This window comes from Otolemur garnettii, unplaced genomic scaffold (genome assembly GCF_000181295.1).
Source record: "Otolemur garnettii isolate 467f Iridium unplaced genomic scaffold, OtoGar3 scaffold00054, whole genome shotgun sequence".
Lineage (NCBI taxonomy): Eukaryota > Metazoa > Chordata > Mammalia > Primates > Galagidae > Otolemur > Otolemur garnettii.
This window is the reverse complement of record NW_003852449.1, coordinates 3,002,895-3,021,110: the sequence shown is the minus strand read 5'-3', so window position 1 is coordinate 3,021,110 and position 18,216 is coordinate 3,002,895. Positions and strand designations below refer to the sequence as shown.

Genomic DNA, 18,216 nt, shown 5'->3' with positions numbered 1-18,216 from the left:
GGACCCCATGTCCAGATGAATGATAGATAATCTACCAGGCACAAAACAGGCCTAAAGTATCAAGTCATCTCTGAATTAGGCAATCTACATCAACACACTTCATTTTGTCAATAGATTATTGGTAAGAATTGTGTCTTTCCTTTACACAGCACTTTGACGCTCTCTGAAGTGCTGCACTATCCCAATTCAAGTAATTTCCGGAGGGTCTTGCCTGACAATTCAAAACTCACAGCTACTATTCAGTTCATACACTCTGCTATGTTTATAATGTGTGGCATGTGCCCTGGTTTGTGTGGGGGCATTGTTCCCCCAAGTCCTTTTTTAAAATGTCAGATTATGAAATAATAAAGTTAATAATTAATAAATGATAAATGATTAGGTTATACCATTTGCTTTCATTAGGTAAAGTCCAAGTTGTAGCTGAGATTTCACCCAGGAGGGGTCTTACATTCCTCCAAGTCCTTTTGATTGACTTGTCTCACTCTAAAACTGTGGTCATTAGTGACTTACACCCATCTCCAGCTAAAGCATGAATTATTTCCACATGTCCTAACAGGGGGCTCTGTTAGACAAGACAGAGGCCATGGTTGCTTCAGGAATTCTGCTGTTTCTCTAACAGAGTACACAGAATTTGATAGAAGTACAAGACGGTGAGCCATGAATGTCAGCCACAAACACTACATTGAATTTTAAATTTTCTAGTAGCCATGTAACAAAAAGTAGAAAGAAACAGGCAAGAATTAATTTTAATTGTATATTTTGTTTAACTCAGTATATCTAAAATGTTATCAATTCAGATGTTGTCCAGGTAAAATAATTATTAACGAGCTATTCCACCTAATTTTCTTTTTTGTGCCCCAGAGTGTAATCCCATCTCTGCCCATTCCTTCCTCAGATAACAGCTACTTTCTTTCTGTGTCCCTCACAAATGGACCAAACCACTGGCCAACCAGCAGGGGACTTCACAGCTGTGCCCAGTGAGACGCTGGCCTATTGCACAGCACTCCAGCAATGGAGAAAGAGGGAATGGGGAATTCAGGAGACTGGGAACTCCCACTGTCAGCCATTGTCCCAGGGTGGGGGCACAGTGGAGTTACTACTTCCTCCAAGGGTGCCAGGCTAGGACTTCCAAAGTTGGGGAAGTAAAACTATCCAAATATTTTTTTTAATGCCCAGTGCCCTGAAATGAAGTCAAGTTCAAACTCATGTATCACTATTGTCCACACCAAAATGGCTAACACTTTTGAGTGCTAACTTTTACATTAACCCATTATCTTCCCCAAAACCTAGAAAGTAGACAGTATCATGATGCTCATTGTACAGATCAGGCAAATAACATGCCCTGGTCTCACGGCCAGAGATTCAAAGCTGGGCCATTTGTACATGGAGCCCGTGCACTTAACCACAATACTCTCAAAAAGGAGGTACTCATTCCAGAGAGTAACACAGGGGGAAATTAATCTAAGGTTTCATAAGAGGCTTGTGAGGCTGCTAAAGCACTGTGGACCACTTTGCCTGCTAATTCCAACTAGTTTAAAACCAAAATGGCAAAGACGGTTTTCTCTGGGTCAACTGCAGGGAACTGAGCTGGGCCAAGGGAGTGGTTCCCTTTCTCTTTTCCACAGACTTAAGAAATAAAAGGCTGAGACTGAGATTTTAGGAGATTGACTAATGTAAATGCTGGTCTAAATTAAGAAATAATCAGATTACCCCTCACATAAAATCTTCCATTGGTACACATAAAACATTTCTTAAGTGATAAAAATGCATGTGGTGTTTGGGAAGTGACATTATTTTGGCTGTCCAGTATGAAATCCTGCGTGAGACCAACAACTTCTTCCAAACTGTTTATCCACTAAAGGGATATTGTATAAATTAATAAATTCCTCCTTATGTTAATCAGCTGTTGTCATCATTTCACGGAGATAAATAGAAACTTTCTTCCTGAAATGGAACAGAACACAGGAAACATATGAGACCTCCAATCTTGCCTCAGATACTATTTGTATCTTAATTTCCAAACCATATCAAGCCACGTTATCACCACTTTACGAATTGTGGCGAGCTTCTGGTCATTTTAAAGTATGTTCCACATGCTATCAGGATCAAGTGCCTATGCATGTTACTCAACTTCAGAATTTCAAGAGTGAATCATTGGCTCGTTCTACAAATGTCCCCATCTTTAGAAATTCTTTATGGCTCTAATTTCTAGGTAAATCTGATTAGTGGAAATGTGATCTTTACAATACAGAGAAAAATTCAAGTAATTTGTAATTTCCTGTTCATTCCTGGTGTTCTTTATGTGAAATGTGATATGAATAGGGGTTGAAAAACTGATATGAAATTGGCCAGTTACATACCTACAAAATAGAACAATTCTTGTAGGGATGAAAGAGACATCCAGAAATAGCTGTATATAACCACAGTGAACTTGGTGCTATATTAAGTTAATGTCCATGAACATTGAAGGCCCTTTATCATTCAAGCCTCATCAATGATGTGTTTGGAGATTGTTGAGATCGTTTTAACACACATTACCTTTTAAGACAAAGTTCCTCTCTGTATGAATGGTTTCACTTGATGTTATGAACTGGCGATTATGAAGAAAGACAGTTACATGGATTAAAATTTAGACTAAGAACCACAGTCCTTTTCCCAAAAGAGAATTTGTGCTTTATGTCCACACCCTTGGTCAAGTGGCTCCTCACTCCTGTTTCAGATGGTTTAGGCAAGGTCCTCAGCTCAAAGAAAAGCAGCCTTTTAGGGGAGGGCATATTTCTTCTTTGGTATGTCAAGAGCCCATCACAGCATTAAGTTTACAGAAGAACAGAAATAGTGAGAGCTCTGTTTCAGGAAGGCGATCCTGGTCACTGCCCAGGTAGAGGCTTAAGCCCCAGTTAATCTACAACTCGGCCTGCTCTGTTGGCTTTTTCTGTCCTCTGTTTTAAAGTTTCTGTTCTTATTTTGACCTCAAGTTCCTTGTGCCTCAGTTTACACCATTTTTCTGAGAATATTTTGCTACCTAAAATTGTCCCTAACAGAAAACTAAATTTAAGGACCCTGCAGTTGGGACGTCTGTGTGAAGGGAAGGGCTGGGGGGAGGGAGGGAACACTCAGGGAAAGGCCAAACGCCCTCCACACCCAAGTGCTCGGCCCGTGCTCCACGGACAGGGCAGGGATCTCGGAAATCATTTGCAGAAGGCTGTGTTTCTGTGAGCCCCGGGAAGATGGCTCGTGGTGCCCCTCATCTTCTCAAAGGGCTGAGAGCTACCATGCTGGCCCAGAGCTCTGAACTTCAGCATCAGCTCCAGAGCTACGTCCAGGCCCCAGTTTTTCCTTCTGGGGGGAAATGGGCTTCTATTTCCCTCACCTCCACCACGAAGGACCAGTGATTTGGGTAAAAGAATGTCCTTAAAGTATCGATGGCATACCTGGGAAATAATCTCCCCTCAAAACATTTTGAAAGAAGGAGCTATGTCGGGACACCCCAAAGTCGTGCAGAAGGCAGGTGGATGTGACAATCTGTGCCTGCAATTCACCTGGGGAAAAGTCTACAGGAAAAGGAAGCCCCAGAAAAAGCCAAGTAGCTGCTTAGGAGTAGCCATGATTTTTCCATTGACCAACAGGAACAGTGATGTCCATAAACCTTTGTGACAAACCCATAATTCATTCAGTTGTTTGTGAATTTCATGTGGACCCTTACATCTTGGGCTTTTTATGTAGATGGCAGCAGAGTGTGTAGTGGCTGAAAGGGGAGGTACGTGTCCTTCAGTGGGACCCCAGTTTCTCTGCTTGCCCTGAGTGTGACCCCAGGCTAGGCAACTGCTCTGCTAAGCCTGCTTACCTCTCTGAGCCAAGAATAATAATACTTTGTAGGTTTATATAACATACAGAATGAGGCTCACAAATTGCTTAGCACCATGCCTAGCAAACAGTAGGTGTCTAATAAATGTCAGCTGTGATCTCCATAGGAAATAGGAAAATCAGATTGTATATCAATGACCAGGAACTAAATTTTGAAAACTTCAAGTCAGTTGTTTATTTTTATTTATTTATTTATTTTTGAGACAGAGTCTCAAGCTGTCACCCTGGGTAGACTGCCATGGTGTCATAGCTCACAGCAACCTCCAACTCAGGCTCAAGCTATCCTCTTGCCTCAGTTTTTCTATTTTTAGTAGAGACAGGGTCTCACTTTTGCTCAGGCTGGTATCAAACTTGTGAACTCAAGCAATCCACTCACCTCAGCCTTCCAGAGTACTAGGATTACAGGCATGAGCCACCACACCCAGCCCAAGTCAACTGTTTAATTGACCAGGCCTGAGCTGGGCGCCATGGCTCACATCTGTAATTACAGCACTGAGGGAGACTCAGTGGTTGAGGCTGAGGCAGGTGGATTGCTGGAGCTCAAGAGTTCAAGACCAGCCTGAGCAAGAGCAAGACTCCCTATCTCTAAAATAGCTGGGCCTAGGGCAGCTATACCAGAGGTAGTGGGTTCAAACCCTGCCTCAGCCAAAAACTACAAAACAAAAATAGCTGGGCCTGGTGGTGGGTGCTTGCAGTCCCAGCTACTAGGGAGGCTGAGGCAAGAGGATCACTGGAGCCCAAGAGCTTGGGGATGCTATGAGCTATGACACCACTGCATTTTACCAAGAGTGACGAAGTGAGACTCTGTCTCAAAAAAATAAAATAATAATTGACGAGACCTAAGTGGGTCTTTTATCTTTTAATATGACAAGTGAATATTTTAAAACTATTTTAGGTTCTAGGGGAGGCTCTAGAACAGTGGTTCTCAGCCTTGGCTGCACATTAGAATTACATGGGGCTGTTCAAAACCCTGATCCCCTGACATCCAGACTAAGCTAGGGTCTCTGAGGGAGGGAGCAGCACATCAGAGTAGTTTTAATCCTCAGGTAATTTCAATGATCAGCCAAATAAAGTCCTCATTTGCTCTAAAATTCTGAACCCACTTTGTAGTTGTGTTAAAGCTGGAAAAATACTTCAAACAGACAGTCCCAGGTCAGTGCCAAGGTGAAGCTCTCTCTCCACAGGAGGCGCCTCTGTTACAAGACGGTGCTAGAATAGCGCCAGCTCCCATCCTGCCACTTTTCCTCAGGGCCGCCCTCAGCTCTGCAGAGAGACTGCCCCACAGAACTGAAACTCACTTTGCTCAGCTGGCATAACACAACTAGTAGTAGATGCAAAAGGATGTGTGACTTCTACATCCCCCCTCCGAAACGGAACTCCAGGACGTTGCCGGCACATTATTAATTTATGGTCTTATATTCCTGTGTCATCCTTTAATTAGAAACCCGGGCCTGGCTGGAGGGAGCGGGGAGTGTGCGTGATTCTTTACCAAGGACCGTGTTTCAGTTTGGGGTGATGGAGAAACTTCTGGAGACGGTGGTGGTGCCAGTTGCTGTCTGTGTTGCTTCACATTACGGTTGCACAGAGGAGTCACGGGGGAGGCTCAGCAGGACAGACACAGTCCAGCAGGCAGGGCCACATGGGACAGCGCTGGTGTCCACCAGGAGGATGAGGGACGGGAGGGAGGGGAGAGCTGGGCCACTGCCTCACTGGCATTTCCACAGGAAAGGCACAGCCGGGTGGACAGGTAGGGGCTGGCTAGTTTGAATATCAAACTAGCATCAAGCTCTAAGCTGTGGGCATGGCCCCTCAATGCCTGGCCCTGGCACTGGGATGATTAAGGCAGAAGATACCGATGTGGGGGCCAGGTAGAGGAGGTCTGGCTCCGGACTGGTTAGTCTGTATATCAAAGACATGCTCCCAGCTGACCTCTTAGCTGCCTCTAACAAATAATCTGTGAGGGGCAGTCACTCCCCAGCCACAAAGGCTTTTAAGACACCAAAACATCACAACACTGTGGCACCTCCCTAGCTGACCACCTGCCACACTAGCCACCTCCTTAAGTTGACCTACTGTTCACAGACCCGTGAGTATCAGCACAGCAGGCCTAGTTCCTTAGGGCAACCCCGTCTGTGTGCTGGCCAGTGTGTTACCGTCCCTTGGTGGTCAGCTGACAGAGGTCCCACTGTATATGGAAAAGTGAGAACAGTGATGTAAACGGGCTGAGGCTGCTGAACTGTACACTTGGAGATGACTGCAGCGGGCATGTTATGTTATGTACGTTCTACCACAATTAAAACGAGAAACACAGAACCCACAAGGTCAAAAACGGTGCCCTAGGCAAAAGGCAAGAACCAAGAAAAAAAGATGGGGAGGCAGGAAACAAAACTTACATCAAAAGCTTCCAGGGTTACTGAAGTATGTCTCTTCCTAGTGTAAATAGGAATTATCTTCTACAAAGCCTTGCCACCACCTGAAGTGTAACTTTAAGCAATTCTAAAAATTACCCAGCGTAGTGGATGAAAAGGAAAGGAAATAGTACAGAATTGCTTCATCCTCTAAAAACAGTTTTCACTTCTCATTACTCTGTCATGCTCTAAAGAGATCAGAAACTGTGGTGGGTGTGATTCTCCCCTGAAAACCTGACTCATCTTCACGCGCAAGGCCGTGGCGCACGTGCGGAGCCCTCGTGCCCTGTCCGGCTAGGTGGCCCCTGCAGCGCCCTCCCGTTCTCTGGCTAAACTAGATCATAAACTCAGCCATAGATTTTTACCACCACAGAGCACGTGGTTATATATGCACCTGTACGTGTGTGTGTTTGTGTGTCTACTTACGTAATGACTATATTTTAATCTAACCTCTGAAATTCCTTGAATACACCACCCTGCATATTTCTCATCCAGAACAGTTTAACTGGCAAGAAAACTTGCCCCACTGCATATCCACACCTAACTTTCCTCTTCTGTCTATAATCCGGGAAGCCCACCATCAATTCTTCTTTTTCCTTACTCAGTGCCAAGTCTTTTCTCCATTCCCTGAGCCAAGATTCTCTGGCATAAACACCTGTGGCTGCCAAACCTCCCTGCTATTGTCCTAACATAAGCAGCCCGAAGACGAGTGCTTTTCTCCCTGCCCGGCTTCGCTTGTGTACCCAGCTGCCAGATGCCACAGAGTGCTGCTCGGGGGAGGACAGGAACTGTTCCTTCTTCTGGGAAAGGAGAATGGAGGGAAAGAGGGGATCTACATTTATTTTCCTCTTTTCTGTAAGCTAAATGGAAATGCCTGATTTTCATCAATCCTTCTAATCTGACCAAAAAAGTTGTGTTACTCCCTAAGTATCTAAGGAGGTGGGTGGGAGCTGGGAGACCAGTTTGAAGACACAGACCTGCGTGTACGAGGTGTTGCTTTCCAGCATTCTGGACACTGTTCTGAACAGCTTTGCCCTTGGTGCCGCCGGGGATGTGGCACACAGTGAGCCAGACGGTGGTGTCAGGAGAGCCGTGTTCTGATTCAGCCACTAGCCAGCCCAGTAGGGGCAAGTTGCCACAATTTCCTGCACCCTCGTGCCCGTGCTCATTGATGAAATGGAGCTAATGACTAGCATGGTGGGGCACACACCATATGCCTCCCTTCATCCTCCCAGCAACCCTGTGAAGTTGGGATGTTATTATTGCCCATTTTACAGATGTGGAAACTGAGTCACAAAGGTTAGTTTTCTTGCCATTGCTCCCCATGCTATACAGTCAGTCCCTGAGTGATGAACCTATGACTGTCATACAACTCAGAGTTAGGTAATAGGCAAATGTACCTGTTCCAAGTTACATACAACTTAAAACTGAAGAACAAACCTACAGAACCTATTTCCTCTATAACCTGCAGACTGCCTGTATACGGAGCTCAGATTCAAACCCAGGCATTCCCAGGGAGAACCCACACTCCCGCTGATGGTGCTGTGTGGCCAACCCTCTCTCACTGAATTGTGATGGTCAGATTTAGTATTTGGAAGTAAATGGGACATGTTATTATCAACTTTCTTGAAGTTCACTTCCTTACCTGGTAAAAAAAGACAATATTTAAGTTCTAGAGTTTTCCTAAGGAGTAGAGATAAACCAGGTTTAATATCCAGAACAATTCATGACACATAGATTATTGATAAATGGGAGCCATTGATATTATTGATTTTATTGAAAGATTCTATTCCAGGTGGCAGGAAATGTTTTTTCATTTCCCGTCATTCCCAATGACAAGACCAGGCCCACTGCACATGGTGGTCACGTTAATTATAATTCACAGAAAACATGCTTTCATTGAGTTCAAGGGGGAAAAAATACGTTAAGTGTGTTACAATTTACGTACAGAAGAAGGGTATGGTTTTGTCTCCCCACCCCACCCCTCATTCATCACACACAAAACATGGCTTTGCTTGTAATAATCTCAAGAAATAGCACAGGATCTGAGCCTGTTCGCTGCCACCGTGTAAAGCTAACATCATATTTTCTTTTTGTTTTTTACAGATTTTTGCATATATGAATGAAACCTCTTCCCGCAAGGAAAAGTGGGACCTTCAAGCCCTTAGATTTTTATCAATTAATTCAATAATTGACCCTTGGGTCTTTGCCATCCTTAGGCCTCCTGTTCTGAGCCTCATGCGTTCCGTCCTGTGTTGTCGGATTTCATTAAGGACCCAAGACGCAGCCCAGACTTCCTGCTCTACACAGTCGAATGCCAGTAAACAGGATGACCTTTGTGGACAGTAGTTAAAAAGTGCTTAGTTGTTAAACATCTGGAAGATCATTTTGAAATGGCTCCTTAGAGAAATGAAAACAGTTAGTATGTAAACAAAATGAAGCTACCCTCATAAAAAGGTTAGTAAACAAACATTTAAGCAGTGGTCAGGGCTGCGGACGGCTGACAAGGTGTCAGAAATGTATAAAACCTCCATAAGCGTGTGACTTGGCCTTGCCGGGAGATCTAGGGGCGTTTTGATTTAAGCTTTCCTACTGAGTGACAAAGCTTGTGGTTTTGTTATTTGTTTCAAACCCCAAATGGTTGCTGTCTTTTCTATTTTAAGCTTCTGTGCTACTGCTGTGGTAAACATACGGTGTGCAGACCAGCTCAAACTTCATAAGAATTCTCGTGGAAGCAACCAAGCCTGCTGTCTTAAGATTTTTTTAACGGACCCTTTATCTGGACAGTGAAGTTGGAAATCCTAGGTGCCTTCTGCTGTGATGTGTGTGTACGTGGGAGTCTTGCCATCACTACAGTATTACCCTTACAAGACTGGACTTGGTGGGTTAATGCCAGTTTTGTTCACGCGTGCCCTGGAACTGTTCACCAAATTGTCGGGTTATGTATTTCACACGTTCCCTTATGTAATAGTAATCAAGAAGACTTCAGAAATTTTCCTCTTACTAAGAAATAATAGAAATGTTTCAAGGAAGTGAATTCTGATTAATACTCTATTCGACTGCCTAGGAAGAACAGGTGTGGCTACGTCTGAAGCCATGTATTAGGGATAAAAATTGAAAAATCTGCTTCATTCTTCAGAGATACTGGAACTCTTTCAATGTTGACATTGGGGCTGTGAGTAACGGACACGTTATGACTGTGTTGTAGTAAAATTCATCTGTCTATATTTTATTTAGGAAACATGGTTTGACTCATATAGGAAATCAGGCAACAGTGATTCATATCTCACATTTCTAAATGTTTGGCATAGTGTGAACTCAGCATCCAAATATTTCAGTGAATTTGCACTGTTTAATCATAGTTACTGTGTAAGCTCAACTGAAATGTTACAGAAATAAACTATAAGACAAAACTTTGAAAACGGAATAGTGTTTGATGAACTACCCCATATCACATTTTACAATTAATGTAGACGTGGTGTCTTTTAAATGAGATCAAAGTGGAAGAATTGTATCTAATTTGGCAGATTTTTATATATGTAGTGGCCGGGTTTTTAAAGCTGGTTGCATTGCAAATTAGAGTTTAAAATATTCTATATAGTACTTAGAATTAGAAGGTATTTTTCCTTTCAGTTTTACACTTCCAGTGTGATCTTTGTTTTTTTTATAGTATTATTATAGGAAAGCTCTCATTTAAAAAAAGAAAAGGAATATTATTTTTTCCCAAAGTCTCATTGAGTTGTTTACCCAAAACCATTTCCTATAAGAAGTTATCAAACTTGATGATCACTTAAAATTATTCCAAACCAATCTAGTCATTAGTGCATTTGATACAGTCTATGTCAAATCAGCTCCTATATTTTAAAGGAATAAATAAATAAATGGTTTGCTTTTCTATAAATTTTTAAAAGCCAGGCACAATTTAACTTTACTAAAATCTGGACACATAAATAAATCTTTCTTCTGCACCAGGTATTCTAAAGTTAAATTATTCTAAATGGGACTAATTAGGCCCCTGGGTAATTACTAAACATAAAATTCTGAATTTACTTGGATCTTGAAGGTGGATTCCTTTTTCTTCAAATGAAAATGTCAACTACAATCCCTCAACCCACCTGACCACCCCTAAAATTCCAGAATAACGCGTGCACACTAAAAATGTTGGCCATAAGATCACAGATAGGAGCAAAATGGTTCAATCTTGGACCCCCAAGTAATAAGAACTTAAGTCATTTATCTAAGAACTGGTAGATTTCTGGAACTTTTTTCCTCATGCACTCCTGTCCCATATACTGTGTTGAATGACTAAATCTCACTATTTCATTTGCATCAATAAATACATAAAAGGAATTTGAAAATGAAATTCTTCTGTAATGGTCAAGCACTTATTAAAGGTAACTTAGAAAAAAATACTAAGATTAGAGATGGAAATATTTCCTTTCCATTGACCCTGTCACATCAGACTTATTTTAAATTATTCATTCTCAAGTTAAATTTAAAAAGAAAGAAAATAGCTTGATATATTAGATAACCAAATTCTGATAAAAGAACTAGATTTTATTCTTTGCCCTCAATAGTCGGTGGATTGAAAAGGGAGAAAGAAACTAGTAGCTATTAACCTCAGAATACCAGCCCGAACTTCAGGTGTTCAGCTAGGGGACAGACCCAAGCAGTCTGCTCTTAACCACATTGTTCCTGGAAACATCTTCCAAGAAAGAACTGGAAAATGCTGATGCCAAATGGTATCCTCAAATATTCAAAGACTTAATAGGGATCTGAGCCTGCTTAGAAGTTACAGAAAGCTTCTAGAAGACCTACATCTTAAAATGGTTTAGAACCACGACAACCTGGAACCAGGACCAGAGCTCTAGAAACAGCAGCCACCCAAAACCATGACGCTTGCAGAGGGCTTGAGACAAGAGGGAAAAATCCAGCCACATCACTATAGTCTCAGGGGAATGCAGTTAAGCTTTTGGCATCCCTGTCTCACTAATATCTGCACTTTGACAAAGGGTTGTCCTAATGCTAATGTCAAGTTAGCTCTGATTTGAACCAGGAAGAAACAGCACATTCCGGTTTTGAATATGATGACTTTGAAAGGCAGGAGAAGACAATTAGCTCTCATGTAGGCTGAGGTTTGTTTATTTCACTTAGCTCAAGACAAATCTCATGGTTTTTCTGAACTCAAGAAGAGCCCCTACTTGGGCGATTCACAGAGAGAGATGCATTCTGGTCTGCAAATCAGCATTTCACGCACATGAACTTACAGTGCCCACTCGTACAGGCTGTGTTGTAGCTGGAATCCTGCACAGCTATCTTCAGCCTTCACCAAACACTTACTGCCATTGGATTTCCTCTCTGTATATTTACAACATGTCTCCAACCACCTAATAGTGATAGAAATGACTTTCTGATTTCACAAAGCGTTTTGATCAGCTGAGACCCACAGGATGGAGGGTACTTATTTTAGCAGTCCGCTAAAGCTACAGTCTCATCGCCCGTGGCCAAGGCCTGCATTAGGTGCTACTTCTTTCACACAGTTACCCTTTTTCCCTTCTGGTAGCTTTGGTAATTTTTTTATGGAAAATTTCCTTGAATTATGTATTTTTATTTCCTATGAAATGTATGTAATATTAAAGGTCAATTTTAGTGGTTTAATTCCACGATCCACATATTTCACAGCATATGGGAAGCGCTGATAAGATGAGGGATTTGTATCATCTTAAATGCCCAGTTCAGGGTCCCCTCTGAGCACTTCACACTGAGCTCCTGGCTCAGAGTCAGCAGGGGTGGTGCTAGGAGAGATGGTGTCTATTTGTTCACTGTGGGTAACTGTCAAGAATGGTGATGATAATAAGCCCATGGAACAAGTCTGTATTTCCGAGATTGCTGTGAAGACTGACGCACAGAGGATAAAGTGCAGGGTGAGGGACGGGTAAGCACAAAGGAGAGAGACCACAGAGCACAGGCTCAGTCCTGGGTGCCTCCTCCAGACCTTATCCCATTATTACCGCCTGAACCACATGCCAAAAGTTCTGAACCAGTCTTACCAGTATTGAATGCTGATACATCAGTTCCTTGCTGAATCTGATTATTATGTTTCCATTAATGCAACCTGAGATACAAACCTTTCTCAGAAGCAAGGTCATGCCTTTATAACCTTTAACAAAGGTCACACTTCACACAGAGGAAAAGTGGCCATGCAGGGGCAAAGCTGGTTTGTCACTAAAGACATCCTCCTAAGAAACCCTTAATATCTTGCCAACCTGAGACCACCCAGCCACCTGCTGTCTCTCCTGTCTCTAAGTTCTTAGATGGGCCTTGCCCACTGGAGATGGGGAACTTTGGGGTTTGCCAGCTGAACTTGGCCTTTTGGGTTAATAAGTTGACCCCTTGAAGCGATCTGGAACTAGAGGTCAGGGTCCTATCCCAGAGAACAAAAGTCCTTTCAACTGTTAGTTATCCAATGTTATAATCGCTCAAGTTAACGGTCAATACTCATCCTCAGTCCTAAGAGTGTGCTTATCTGTCATGATAAATTAAACATGTAAAAATTGCACCAGCTGTACAATCAAGGCTTTGAAGACCTACTGAGTCTATCTCAGCTCTTAGAGAGCTTCTCAGTATATCCATAATGTCAAGGGCTCAGAGGAAGAAGCTACAAAGCCCTAGACTTTTGAAACCCAATGTTAACATTTTATGTTTTTAAAAATAAATGTCCTCCTGCTTCTTGTAGAAGGAAATGCACGATAACCAAAACCCTGCAGGCTGCAGCCTGTGTGCTACTCTCTGACCTGAAAAAATAAATCCTTTGGGTGTGAGTCGGCATTCCAATAACGGGAGAGCAAGCCCAACAATAAACCAGAGACCTTCATTCTTTTTACTACCTATTATGGTGATTCTGGAGTTGCACGCCCACTCTGAAAGGAAACACTATTTCACATCTTCACAACCTTCCACGGCATGCCAAATCTAAGGAAGCTGGACAGTCAGATTCCTGTCTCCCTTCTACGATTGTCTTCTTCTGAGTCCTTAGTGAAGTTATAGTGAACCACAAAGGATGCAAAGAAATGCTAAGTGCTTTCAGTAGTAAAATCTTTTTCAAATAATAAGGCCTTGCCTTTCGTTTATCTATGTGAACACACCGAAATGCTACTAATTAGAATTCTTTGTAACAGGAATTTTGGATAAGGAGAGAAATAGCATTGAGGGGAAAGCTTGCTAACTTATTTTTAATCTCACACACTGAAAGAGTGGGAAAGGTGACACTGGGGTTGGAACGCAGTTACCTGGGCCTCCTCTCCCTCCCATCCCGTCCCGTCCCCCCCACATGGACCCTAGCCACCCTGCCACCAGGCCAGGCCTGGACTCCACCAGCTGGGATCTTGCCCTGGCTTCTGTCTCTTCCTGCTGTAAATAAGCGCTCTCCTCCCAGCTGGCCCTGGCTCACTCCTCACTTCCTCACCTCCTTCACATCCTGCTCCAGTGATGCCTTTTCAGTAAGGCCTTCCCTGACCACACCCTTCGTAAAACCACACCCCTGGACTCCCCTTTCCCTTTACTCTTCCTCTTCTGCTTTTTCTTCCCCATCTCTCTGAACAACTCCGTCCTAAGCCCTCTGGGTGGGGCCAGCAAGGCAGGCTTCTGCAGCTGGGATAAGATGGCAACCAGGGCGGGGATGGGGCCACATGGAGGGTGGGGCGTCGTGCAGGATGTGCAGCTCTGGGGACAGAGGAGGCTGCTCACACAAAAGGCAGCCTAGAGTAGGGTCAGAGTGCTGAGGGGGTGGGGAGGGTGTCCACACCAGGGACATGGCCCGGCGTGGGGGTCAGAACCCCAGTGAGGAGAGGGTGACCCGGCATCAAGATGTTGGAGCCTGAACAGCATAAGGCATAAGCAGCTGTCCACTGACGAGCCAGCCTTGCACAGCTCATCAGAGGCCAAGGACGTGGGAGGGAGGGTATGGCGTCCCTGCAAAGGCTGGCCCAGTGGGAGGGTCGGGGAGCCTGAGCAGGGTGAGAAGGGTGTGCACTGTGGGACCCAAAGAGAGTGAGGGCGGTGTCCACGCGGGGCAGTCAAGGGCTCAAAGCGGAAAGTGGGAGCTCGAGCAAGAAGAGGAAGGTGTGGGGCGGGGATAGTGGTAGGGATGGGACATTGATCACATACAGAAGGGTTTACCATACACAGGATGATGGGGACCAGATTAGTTATTGTTAGACAAAAATGAAAAGGAAAAACTAAAATGAATGCTTTGGTGTTAAACTGGAATTGGGGTATCAGTGTTAGCTCATACTTTTCAATAGAGAGAGATAATTATAGAAATAATTACATTATGCGGTGTGTGTGTGCATGTGTGTGTACGTGTGCACGCATGTGTGCACGTGTGTGCATGTGTGTGTACATGTGCTGTGCATGCATGTGTGTCCGTATCTGTATTCTCTAGCTCTGTTCACTGACAGCACCTGAAACCAGCAGTCTCTGCCCCGTGCAGTAGCAGTGAGCCCGGCCAGCACACAGGTCCACATTTCTAAATATCATTGTCCTGAAGGAAACTGGACTCCTCAGAAAAATGGCTGATTCCAGGACTGGGGCAGGAGAAACTGAGCCTAGAACATCTTGTGCAAGAAAATAAGGAAGTGCTGGAGGAATGAGGGAGCCGTGGCACGAGAACGTGGAAGCCAGTCTGCAAGGGGAATTCCCACGGAGCAAACTGCAGCCATGGAGCAACACAATACATAATAATGACACATTACCATACTCGGACCGAACAGAAAACAATTCCACAGATAAAAATCATCTTAAAAATAAACATTTAATGGTGAACAGACTATAGGATTTCAGAGTTCCTGCCCATGACATAATTATTAACTACAAAGTGAGAAATCCTAACAGACTCTAATTTAATGAGAAGACAAGTTCATACCATCAGGGACGGAACTGGTTTGAATGGTGAGCGGGAGGCAGGCGGCAGTGTTACTTCTGTGCTAGTTCTTTCTGATTCTTAACCAGAATCTAATTGTGAGGTAATACCAGACAAGCCCAAACTGCAGGATTTTCTACAAAATGACTGGTCTGTAATCATCAAACAGAGTCAAGGTCACAACTGTCAAGAAAGAGTGATGAACAGAGAGACCAAAGAGAACCCCTGGGGAAGGATGGCTCACTGTAACAGGTGATTGCGAATTAGATCCTCTGGCTACAAAGGACATTATTAGGCCAACCAGAAACACTTAAGCAGGTTCTGAGGAACAGAAGGTAGTAATTCATCGGTGTTAAATCCCTGACTTTGGTTATTATATTCTGGTTATGTAGACAAATGTTCTTGGAAACACACCCTGAAGTATTTGGGGGTGTCTACACCCTCATCTCAAATAATTGGAGAGGGAGTTGAATGTACCACAATTCTGATGTTTCTGTGACTTTATTATTATTGTTTCAATGTTTAAAAAATAAAACAGTAGGCATACTTTCTGTAAAAGGAAGAAAAAAAATAGTTCATGCTTTCTGTGCATAGAATAAAACTGACACTGTAAACTTTTTTTTTTTTTTGAGACAGAGTCTCACTATGTCACCCTCAGTAGCGTGCTGTGGCATCACAGCTCACAGCAACCTCAAACTCTTGGGCTTAACCGATTCTCTTGCCTTAGGCTCCCAAGTACCTGGGACTACAGGTGCCCGCTACAACGCCCAGCTGTTTTTTTGTTGCAGTGGTCATTATGGTTTAGCAGGCCCGGGCCAGGTTTGAACCCACCAGCCCTGATGTATGCACCCAGCACCCTAACCCGTTAGCTACAAGCCCCAAGCCAACACTGTAAACTTTTGAAAAGCAGAATCTAATTTCTATTACTCTGATTGGTTTTTCTCATATAGTTTGTTCTTGAGCTGTGAATGCATGAACCTACATGAACTGAAAATCAAAACTAAGGATCAATGACCCAGGCCCTCTGGTTGCAGGTAAAGTGTGCATAAAGCTGCTTGTTATGAAAAGACGCTGTCGGGGTTGCACCGACCTGTTCCCCAACACGTCAGGCAAAGCATCAAGAGGAAGCCAAAGGTTTGGCTTAAAGAATTTATATTCCTATCGTCCTATTCCTATTAGATAGAAATAAGCCAAACACATTTGCAACTATCAATTGTTATTTGCATTTACATGACTTACCTTGGAACAATAATGCAGTTATGTCAACAGTGACTTAATGATAATTTTAAGTATCATACTAGAAAACAATTCTGTCCAACAGAAAACCGTGGAGGTCCCCACTGGAGACCCAGCTCACCTACAGCAGAGCTGCCCACGGGAGGCCCAGCTCACCTACAACAGAGCTGCCCACTGGAGGCCCAGCCCACCTACAGCAGAGCTGCCCACGGGAGGCCCAGCTCACCTACAGCAGAGCTGCCCACGGGAGGCCCAGCCCACCTACAGCAGAGCTGCCCACGGGAGGCCCAGCCCACCTACAGCAGAGCTGCCCACGGGAGGCCCAGCTCACCTACAACAGAGCTGTCCTTCAACCTTCTTGTTACTCAGCTCAGCTTGCACAGATGCAACACAGTTTTGACTCTCAAAGGAGATGTTACTCTTAAAGATTAATTTCCATGAGACCTTTTCCATAATGAAATTTTCATTAAACTTTCCAGGCATTTCTGTAAGGCCAGTAAGGAAATCTGCCTGCTTGCTTTTCCTGCCAATCACACATCTATGCTCAGAAGCACAGAGGGATCTGTGTTTGTTCTGGAGACTGTGCCAGGATCCCTATGGGAAGGAGCAGGCAGTGAGGAAGTCAGTTGGTCTCCGCCAATCTCCCCCCAGCCACTCCCCACACTGCCGAACGGGGGCATCACTCTGGGAGGCAGAATGACGCCGTGGTTGGTATAAAGCTTAGACTTGAGGTTCACCAGGCCTGGTTTCACACTCTGTGTTTGCCCCTTACTGGGGGCACCTCGCTTATACTTTCTACACTGTGTTTTCCACCTACATCGTGAGGGGGGTAGTTGCCCACCTCACAGAATTTACAAAGACTCAAACGATAGATATATCTTATAAGATATTTAAACGCCTGGCGCATGGTAAGTGCTTTTAAAATCCCAGTTATTATTATCACTATTGATAATGTTGTTAGGGTCTTACAGTGAGTATACTGACTTTCTGATACACCTTAGCTGTTCAACCTTCCTGATCAGGAGAGCCACACACTCAGGCCGCCCCCACCGACACCACCACTGTCGTCCTCATGCCCTCCTAACAATGTTGACAGAACCTACTACAACTCTGAGGTTGAATGGAGACCCCGAGAGCCCACTGAAGTCAGAGGTGATGCAAGAAATGCCATCAACATCTGTGTTCACAGCAAGAAATCCTCAGTGAAGCAGGGACTAGAACAAGTGTCCCCTCCCCATCCCATCAGGACACTTTAATGCATTCACGTACCTTCCTAGCCCGTCTCATGGCTCCCTCTCTAGTTCCATTAAGGTCGTCTCCACAGAGAAGTCTTCCCAAACCTGTAAAAATATCAAATAACTGTATAAAACATTCTCATTACTCTCCTTCCCCTTCTCCTGAGTCTAATTTTTCTTGATAACTTCTCTTGCCCTCTTGCTACCTAGAATTATTGTGTATACGTGTGTATCGCCTTTCTCTCCAGTAGGAAAAAAGTCTCCATGATGACAGAGTAGTCTTTGCATTTTGCATAAGATACAAAAAGAATATCTTATATCATAGTTGTTCAATAAATACTTGTGAAAGAAAGAATGAATGAATAAATCTATTGGCCAGAACTTTAGAGACAAATGACTCTAATTTTTCATTGAGGCCAAAAGCCTTGGGAAAAATGAAATATTCCAATGTTTGCTACAGGAGATGCACAGAGAAAAAAAGATGGCTCGGCGCCTGTGGCTCAAGCGGCTAAGGCGCCAGCCACATACACCTAAGGTGGCAGGTTCGAATCCA

The 18,216-nt window shown here is 43.8% G+C and overlaps 1 protein-coding gene across 1 annotated transcript in view; it reads left to right on the top strand.

The window, feature by feature from the left end:
• The window catches only part of PTGER2 (prostaglandin E receptor 2), an 11,897-nt gene extending 2,971 nt beyond the window's left edge, over positions 1-8,926 (top strand). Inside the window, exon 2 of the mRNA XM_003792142.3 lies at positions 8,379-8,926. Within this exon, the coding sequence (XP_003792190.1) occupies positions 8,379-8,621 (243 nt within the window). The 3' untranslated portion in view covers positions 8,622-8,926. The remainder of the gene's footprint in view (positions 1-8,378) is intronic.
• The last annotated feature ends 9,290 nt before the right edge of the window (positions 8,927-18,216 follow it).